The following is a 10,059-nucleotide window of genomic DNA, read 5'->3' as shown; positions in this document are numbered from 1 at the left end:
AAATTTTCGATCTATTTAAACCGTTAGAAAGCTAATTTAATAAACTTTTCAATAAAAACATTTTCAAAAATAAATTTTGCATTTCTCAAAAGTGAAAATTTTATTATACTCCCCCTTGGTCAAGAAATAGGCAAACATAGAGACACAAAGAAATTTTTAAAAAATCCTAGACTTGAGCCAACATAACTAACTAATTGAGATTCACAAAATTAAAAGAAAAATTTACATTGTAGTATCTTCTTAATCTTTGCTTCAATTTTTTGCACTCTTTCAATATTGATTTGAAGCAGTTTCTCAATTTTGAACTTGGTACCTACAATCTTAACATAAACGCTTCTAAGGTAGATTCGTAGCATACTAATTGTTTATTATCATCAAAACATAGATTAAGACACCTAGGTCCAACACATATAAAAATGGACATAATTATGATTACTTATTTTAAATTTTTTTATTTATTGTTAATACTATTACCATTACTCGGCCACCACTACCATTATCACTACGACACTCCTATTCTGTCACCATTATCATCACCACAACAACCACAACTATCATCTCGTTACCACCATCGCTATTACCATCACTTGACCACCATTATTACTACTTAGCTATTATTACATCTACCACCATCTAGCCACAAACACCACCACTGCCATACCTTATCACCACCGCTACCATCTAACTACTATTGTCGCCATCACCACAACCATCACTTAGCCATCACTACCAGTCACTTACTAATCACTAGAATCATTACCACTTGTTATTAATCTTTTAAATAAATTAAATATTAAAATAAAATTATCATTACATTGCATTGCATTATTTATATTTTTATTTTGTAACCAAATAAATAAATATAATAATAATTATATTATATTATATTATAATTTTAATTATATTACGTAATTAATTTTATCACATTATATTGTGCTTTACCAAACATAATTTTTATGGGGTTAATAGTTTAGTTATGTAAGTGTTTATCTCATCATGTGGGAAGTGAGGATTAAAGTTCTGACAATCTTCATCATTTCTAAAAATTTTCAAAAAAGGAAATAATAATAAGTTTATGAATTTAGATTTTGATTAAAATCTACAAGAAATTCTATTTAAAAATTAAATTCTAACAATACTTTTAATCTGATATTGTAAACTTGTCCTAAATTGAAATCTCTATTATTTAATGTTAGATTATTTTAGTCTACAATAGAATAAATTTAATAATAAATTATTCATTATTAATTCGCTTTGATTGTGAGTGACAGTCACTCCTTGAAAACACTGTCACCGTAAAAAGAACCTCTTGTGATAAGACACTTATAATAAGCAAAGCAGATACATTTATACATAACCACAAAATTTTCATGTGATTTTTAAGCATTTTAGTTCAATTTTATCTGTTATTTTTAAAAAAATTATTTTATTTAAAATTGTATATCACTTTATAAAATTAAGTGTATTGATTAAAATTTTTAATTTTATCTATATCTTTATTAAGTATAATAATTATTTTTATAATTTTTTATAACTCATTTTATCACATTCTTCTCTCTCTTAATTAAACGAGATAAAGAGTAATTTACTTAAATTATAAAGAATTTTATTATAATTTTAAGTAATTTAATTATTTTCTTAATTTTTGTTAAAAATCTTAAATAGCAGAAAAAAATATATCAAATTAGAATATATTAATTAATTAATAAATAAACTGTTATTTTAAAAATATAAAGTCACTTATAATTTAAGACAAATAGAAAAAATAAGTCTATTTTTATACAACAGAGATAGAGTATATATTTTTTTAATAATATTCTTAATAATTTTATATTTTTATTTATTCATTTAATTTTTATTTTTTGGGAAAATGAAAATTGAAAAGTAGTCAAAACGAAAGGAAACAGAATCATAAAGTTGAGCAGTGGACCATTAAAGCTTTAGGATTACGACGAATGTTACCATGTTGCAACCATTTATTTTAAAGTAAGAAAGGCTCTAAAAATCAGGGTGTCATGTATGGACTTGAGGATTCGACCTCTTGCTGCAACTTGGAAGAAAAGCTTTTTCTTCTGCTGCTATAAATACGAGCCTGCATTGCTCAACTCCTCAACTTAAATTCTCTTATCTACATAAATTTTCAAGATTAACACTTCTACATCCACAACTCTCATGGATTCTAGAAATGTGTCATCTGAGACTTTAAGGTGCTCTCTCCTTCTGCCTCTCTCACTTTCTCTTCTCTGCACGCACAAGGATGTGCACATTCAATTTACATTATTTTCTTTTAGAAGGTTAATGGACGAGTTATGTATTAGGTATACAATGGCAGGGGTGTGCAAATAGTCGGTTCGGTTCCAAATCGAACCAAATTGATAAAACCGAAAATTAAAAATTAAGAATTTAAAAATCGAACCAAACCGATCACAATCGAACTGAACCAAACCGATAAATATCAGTTCGGCTCAGTTTTAAACTGATCAAACCGAATTTTGTAAGATTTCATATTTTCAATATTAAATCTCAATAACAAAAACATAAAAAAAAAAAACTTAAAAATCAGAACTAAAAAATCTTAGGGTTTCCTTGATATATATATATTAGTAACTTCAGTTCGGTTCTTTTTTTTTTTAATTTTTTATGAAAATAATCGAATCAAATCGATTAACTAAAATTATCAAAATTTATAAACTGAATCAAACCGATTGAATTTTAAAACCGAACTAATTGAACCAAATTAACTCGGTTCGGTTTGGTTTTTTAGTTCAGACCGAAATCTGCTCACTCCTATACAATGGTGAAAATTTTCACCACGGATGAGGGTCCTCTACATGCATGATTCTAATGACGCTATTATGCAGTGTATGACTCTAATATTATTACCATATGCAGGAACAAGTGTGCAGCTTGCTTCAGACAATTCAACAGAATGGAGCACCTACTGGAGCACATGAGAATCTCCTATCATTCAGTTCATGAACCCATGTGTGGAATCTGTAAGAAACACTGCAGATCTTTTGAATCCTTAAGGGAACATCTTATAGGTAAATTTACAATCGTAAATTCTCCTCACTCAGATAATATTCTCCAGTTTTCTCTGATTATAAGGGTAATTTCAAGGGTTTAATTTGCTTCTACAGGGCCATTGCCTAAACAAGAATGCAGAAATATTTTCAGTATCCGAGGATGTAAATTTTGCTTAAGCATCTTCGATAGCTATAGTTCTTGCATGATTCATCAAGAAAGATGCCAACTATCAAATCTTAATGCTGTATTGATCATCTTCACCCTTATAAATTGTTACTAGTAAACTTTCATATTAATCAATGACTTAAGCTCTTTTAATTTGCTAACTAATAAAGTTTCCTGGTTTTTGTTGTATGGTCTAGGGACTAAGTGCTCGCATGTCCAATTTAGGCCTGCGAGACAACTTGACAATTGATAATGGTTACACAATAGGTCATCAAGTTGTTGCTCTCGCTTGCAAAATGGTGGGAGGAGGCAGTGATGGCACTCTAGACCTTTGTGGAAGGGTTTGCCTCATTGATGAGAATGAAAATATTATCTTCCACACTTATGTCAAACCACCAATTCCTGTTACCAACTACAGGTATCAATATTTCTTATATAAATGTTAATATCAAGTAAGGTAGTATTTGGTATAAATGAATTTCATAAAATTTTGTAGAATTCATTTGTACATCTAAATTTTAGTATGTGGTTTAAATGAAAATTTATTTGAAATTTTCAATAATAAATTCTATAGCATTATTATAACTAAACCAAATTCTATAAAAAAATTATGGAATTTACAAATGAATTTCAAACTTAAAATTATATATATATTAAGTGATAAAATTATCCTCTTATTATATATTATCTTATTTTATTTTATTTATTCCCAAATTCATTTTATTTGAAATGAATTTCATATTTAATATAAAATGTACCAAATAAAAAAATTCATTTATAAATAAATCATATCATGAAATTCATTTACAAATGAAATAAATTTTAGCATAGAATTAAATCAAATAGAATCTAAATGTCAATCTACCAATAATTTTTAACTTCCTCGTATCAGAGTCGTCTTGAATTTGAGTTTTTAATCAGAGCCAAAATGAATAAAAAGGATTAACAAGAGTCTTGATTTATTCTTGCAATATTTTGTAGGCACGAAAGCACAGGCATTCGGCCTGAATATCTGAGGGATGCAATGCCACTGAAGCTGGTTCAGTCCAAGATTCAAAACTTCCTATGCAATGGAGAACCGATGTGGAAAATTCGACCCAAAGGAGGAAAAGCAAGGATTCTTGTGGGTCATGGTTTGGACCATGATCTTGATCGTCTCCAACTAGAATATCCTGCTGTAATGATCAGGTAATAATATATATATATATATATATATATATTCCTTTTTTTTTTTTTGAGAAACCCACTAATGTAAAAGCATCTTGGATGGATTCCATTGCAGGGATACAGCAAAATATCCTCCATTGATGAAAACAAGCAAGCTCAGCAACTCACTCAAGTACCTAACACAGGCCTATCTTGGGTATGTAATATTTTTTTTCTTTTCTTTTCTTTTCTTTTCTTTTTTCCTTCTCTTCTTCTCTTAAGTTTCCCTTACATATTTAGTGTGCCTAAATATTTTAATGTACAGGTATGAAATTCAAACTGGCCTACAAGATCCTTATGAGGATTGTGTTGCAACAATGAGGCTTTACATGAGAATGAGATCCCAAAGACATACAGTAGAAATTTACCCACTTGCTTCAGACCCACAAAATCGAAACAATTTCGCTTCATGGAGGCAAGCTGAGCTTGAAAGGATGAGCCCTGAAGAAATGCTTGCAATATCAAGGTCTGATTACTATTGTTGGTGCTTGGACTCCTAGAGGAAATGGATGTTAATTCCTACACCAATGAAACTAACTTAATCGATCAACACATAGGAGATATATTTACGTGTGTTGATTAGTAGAAGCAAGGACTTCAAGATTATCCAATATTTAAGATAGTAATTAATAAATTGGAAATATATATATATCGCAATGCCTTGTAGAACTAAATTTATGTGCTACTATATGTGTGATTGTACAAGCTGCTTAAAAATAAATCGAATTCAACTTATTTATTAGCTGAGTTCATGTGCTTATTCCATTTCAATTTCTGTACCAAGCCAGCCTGCCTTACTTTACGATTCTCAATTCTATTTTTGTAAGAGGAATAACAATGGAATATGCATTGACAGTAAGCCTTTGTCTTCGATTGTAATAATAAAAAGGGAGCTTGGGATGTGGGTTTGGGCTTCTACAGCCAAGGAAATTAGGGTTTCATAGGGTTAACGATAAACATTGATCAGCTCCACCTTCAAGGAGGGAAATTCATTTGATGCTCTTTGCAAAATATCGATGAATTAGCGACGACATTTGTCAGCTTTAGAATTAATGACGGCCGCATCATCCGTCTCAAAAAAAAATTCAATTTATTCACCACAAACATTATAATAATCCATATTATGATACTAAATTATTAGAATTAAATTAAATATTTTTTTTATAAAGTCCAAATTACAATGATAATTTAAACATGTTTATGTTTTTGTTTGCAATAAAAATAATTAAATCAGATCTTTAATTTTTTTTAAAGTTATGATTAATTAAATTAATTTTTTGTAAAATTTATTTAATTAATTTAAATATATTAATCTAATTATGAGGCATGAAATAAGTATTATTAATTATTTTTGAGAGATTATTACATATTTATTAAGAGGAAATTAATTAAATGATGGAAAGTTCATGATAGAGGTTACTGCTGTAGAGGAGGTTACCAACAATTAACAAAATAATGGATAGTAATTGGAGGACATGCAGATCATGAATGAAGATCCTTGAATTAATCTTATGAATGTTTTATTACTTATTCTTTTTATCAACCGAAAGAAAATCATTAAAATATGATTAATTAATCTTACAATTTCATAACAGGAAAATGAAGGTTTAATGAATTTTTGAAATCTGTGTTAATTAAGAATAAACATTACATTTTTAATTATATTTTAAATTAAATAAAGGAATAAAGTAATTTTGTATTGAGAGCAGTGGGACGTTGTTTTTTTAGAAAATTTGGTAATTTATTAATAAGAATAATAAAATAAATACAACATAATATTTTTACAAGAAAAAAATATATATAAATATATATAATTAAAATATTATATTCAGATATTATTTTCCAGTAGTAACTAATCATTTATTACTTTGGATGAGCCAAAAAAACTTCTGTAATACTGTCATTTCAAGAAATTATTACCTCTATAGCCCACAGAAGATATAAGCTTAATTTCATCTACAATTTCTCAAATATGAGATTACTTCATCACCGTATATCTCTCTTAACTTTAATTTGTATTCGTTTAATTTAATATCATCAAAGTCTATCTTGCCAGATTTTGTTGGGCACTCCAATAAAAAATTAATCTAAAATGCCTACATGGATTAGACACGATAAAGAATATTTCTCTCTCTATCACATGAAGAGAATAGTCTCTCTAATTATGGTTAAAAGATCACTGTTGACTCTTTTATTTTATCAATTTTTTCCTTTATCTTTAAACAAATCAAATCCTAAATTATTTTTTTTTATTGTGTGTAATCCACTTATGCACGTCCAGATTAGCTTCTGATCGAAGTACTCAACAAAATGTTGTCATTGGAATTTTGGATGGTATTAAGTAGAAATTTAAGTAATTTCAAGACATAAATTGAAGTTAAGAAATTGTGATGAAACAATTGTCAAAATTAAGGGACAAGATACTATCTTATTGTTCATGGAATATGTTAAAAATTGACATGCTTTCCTCTGCCTTTTGTTATTCTCTAGAATGCCTTCAAAGCAACCTTCACTTAAACATAGGATTATTCACTGGCACTAAACTTCATAGGTTATTCTAATCAAGTCACTTTTTTTTTAATCATTTAATTTCAAATGCGTACCATTAAAGTTATTGTAATTAAATATGTAAATTTTTATATTAATTTGGGCTAAATTTTACTCACAATCACTCAACTTCAGTTTAAGTAAACATAAAATTTCTGCTACCTGTAATTATAGATTTATAGGTTACAAAAAATTGAAAAAAAAAAAATATTTCTCTTTCCTCACATCTCTCATAATTTCACCTTTTCTAATAAAAATTTAGTAAATTTCAAATATTTATACTAATAACAGTATATTTACACTAATCACATAATGTAATATTTTAGAAATTTAAGAAAATTTATTAACTTAAGTATTTTAATATTTTTAACACATTTTGAGATTTGCTTTAAAAGTTTTAAATTTAAAATTTTTTACTACTGAATTTGGGTACATTAATGTAATACTATTTATTGGTAATTGGGAGGAATGAATCGAAATAATTTATTATTATTATTATTATTATTATTATTATTATTATTATTATTATTATTATTATTATTATTATTATTATTGCATTTTAATTTAATAAAAGACATTTTTAGGCTTAGTGTTATTTTATTAATTATATAATAAAGATTTTAAATAAATTTATTTTATTATTATATTTGGGATTAGTTGAGATATTTGAAATTTATTATTATTATTATTATTATTATTATTATTATTATTATTATTATTATTATTATTATTATTATTATTGTTATTATTATATGTTTTGAAATGTCTCAAACATTTAGGGTGGCTTTTCAAAATTTTTTTTTCTTTTTTTTATAAAAATATAATAAGAACATTAAATAAAATAATAAAATAAATTTATCAAAAATCTTTATTATATAAGTAATAGAATATTTCATACAACATACATGAATATTTTTTGTTTTTTAGTTTTTGGTTGTGAATTTAATTTGGAGAGGAAGACAATGAAGAAAACAAAATATAGAATTTTTTTTTTCGGATTCATATATGTTTTATGGTTTCAATTTCTAAGTTGAATTTTTTTTTTTTTGGGTTTTGGGTTAGTTTGGTTATTATTATTTTTTATTATTATTATTTTTTAGATTTTAAATTAATTTATATTATCAAACTAACTTTTCGAAAAGTGCTATTTCTTTTGTGCAGGAAAGTAACTTATGTGACAGGAAACTTAGCAAATTACATTCAATCAAGTATAATAGAAATTATCAATTTATTCTTTGATTTATTACACTTTATCGGACGCCCCTGAATATTGAGATTATTATATTTATAACTTATGAGCAATTTATTTTCTTTCTGTCCTGCTCATGGGATGGGATGCACGACCACCTTTCCAATGGCTCTTGTAGTTTCAAGGTAGGAAAATGCTTCCTTAGCTTGTGAAAATGGGAATGGGCCTTTAGGATCAAGAACTGGCTTCACCTTTCCAGACTCCAAGTATGGGTTGATTTTGTCCAACACTGCCCCATCTGAAGTTTCCAAAAATAAAAATGCCGGAGGAGGAGGATTTGTTGGGCCAACTATTTCCACTACGCTCCCACCATCTTTCACTGCCTTCACTGCCCTGTCACACTCCCCTGTTTTCCATTTTTTGCACTGGCATTAGTCCTTCAATTAATTGCAATGACTAATCATTCAACAGACATAATATAAGAAAAACTTGTCAATATCTGCTTGATTCATTCACAATAAATTTAAAATATTTATATAAATATGTGAATTTCACTTATAAATTTTATATATATATATTATATTTATAACCAAATTCATATTTGTGAATGTTTTAATACATATCCTTTCAAGTTTAAGCAATAATTGGCTTATTCTTAAAACATATATATAAATAACAAAATTTTAAGTGTTCCTTAGACTAAGGTTTTGTTTGATTGGAGGTAAATTAGTTGGAGATATCGTTATTTTGTTGACATTTTATCTCAATTTTTTACAGATGAAGTAATTTCCTTCAAGTAGAGAATTTGAACCAAACAAGGCTTTAAAGCTTTAGATTGTTTTGTCATAAACCCTTTTGAAAAGGAGCAAGGAATTTAGAATCATACCAACAGCATCATACACTACATCAAACTTCTCTGGGAGGTGTTCATATTTTTCCTTGGCGTAATCTATTGCTAAGTCCACTCCCAAGCTTTTCAACAACTCTAATTTTCCAGTGCTAGCAGTTGCAGCTATTCTAGATGCACCAAACACATGCTTTGCTACCTGTCACAAGCAAAAAAGAAAATTATAAAAGCCAATAGAAGTAGTGCCGCAATGAAGAAAAGAAAAGAGAAGGGCACAAGTAGAACAGGACGTTGTAATTGTGTGTGTACCTGAATTGTTAGGGTTCCAACTCCACCAGCACCTCCCAAGACAAGAATAGATTTACCAGCTGAGAACCCTGCTTTTTCAAGGCCTTCATAAGCAGTCTCAATGGCTAAGGGTATGCCAGATGCTTCTGCAAAATTGAGTTTCTTGGGCTTAAGAGACAGTAGCTTCTCTTCAACAGCAGTGTATTCAGCTAATGTCCCAAATTGTTTCGGGTTCAGAGGGAGCTCGTTGACGTTACCATACACTTCATCTCCTATCTTAAACTTGTTGACCTGGTTTCCCACTTTCACCACAACACCAGCAACATCATACCCTGGAACAGTCTACAAAACCCAAACACAGCAGATCAGACTGAAAAAACATAACACAAAAGTCTAAGGACCCCAAACCAAAGAAGGAAAGGAAAAGAGTTCTTACAGGTTGAGGTGAGTCAGCGGCTTTGATCAACCCAGCCATTCTCTTAGCATCAACTGGATTAAGTGCAGCAGCCACAACCTTGATCAGGACCTGATCTTCTTTCACTTCAGGGACCACAACTTCTGAGTCAAATCTTAAGACATTGTCAGGTTTCCCATATTCACTATAAACCCAAGCCTTCATTTTAGAGGGAATAGAATCCGCCATGAGAATTGAAAACAGAGTTTCTTTTGGGTACTCAAAAATCACTAATCTGATTGTTCTTGCTCTGAATCGAAATTTGCATTATGGACCAGTCTATATGCATGCGTATGGGAAGTGAAAAAGAATACGCAAATTGATGAGAGTGGTAGG

The 10,059-nt window shown here is 28.5% G+C and overlaps 2 protein-coding genes across 2 annotated transcripts; one reads left to right on the top strand and one right to left on the bottom strand.

The window, feature by feature from the left end:
• The first annotated feature begins 2,172 nt into the window (after nt 1–2,172).
• Nucleotides 2,173–5,103, top strand: LOC110657930 (RNA exonuclease 4-like). The gene is made up of 7 exons (XM_058141178.1): nt 2,173–2,207; nt 2,893–3,044; nt 3,141–3,271; nt 3,390–3,610; nt 4,174–4,380; nt 4,475–4,555; nt 4,664–5,103. The coding sequence occupies exons 1-7, from the start codon at nt 2,173–2,175 to the stop codon at nt 4,896–4,898; spliced, it is 1,062 nt and encodes a 353-aa protein (XP_057997161.1). The 3' UTR covers nt 4,899–5,103.
• A 3,031-nt stretch (nt 5,104–8,134) lies between these two features.
• Nucleotides 8,135–10,059, bottom strand: LOC110657526 (2-methylene-furan-3-one reductase). The gene is made up of 4 exons (XM_021814770.2): nt 9,706–10,059; nt 9,291–9,611; nt 9,021–9,180; nt 8,135–8,540 (listed from the first exon to the last, which is right to left on the bottom strand). Exons 1-4 carry the CDS (start codon nt 9,910–9,912, stop codon nt 8,269–8,271), a joined length of 960 nt encoding a protein of 319 aa, XP_021670462.2. The 5' UTR covers nt 9,913–10,059; the 3' UTR covers nt 8,135–8,268.

This window comes from Hevea brasiliensis, chromosome 18 (genome assembly GCF_030052815.1).
Source record: "Hevea brasiliensis isolate MT/VB/25A 57/8 chromosome 18, ASM3005281v1, whole genome shotgun sequence".
Lineage (NCBI taxonomy): Eukaryota > Viridiplantae > Streptophyta > Magnoliopsida > Malpighiales > Euphorbiaceae > Hevea > Hevea brasiliensis.
This window is presented reverse-complemented; position numbering and strand designations above follow the sequence as displayed.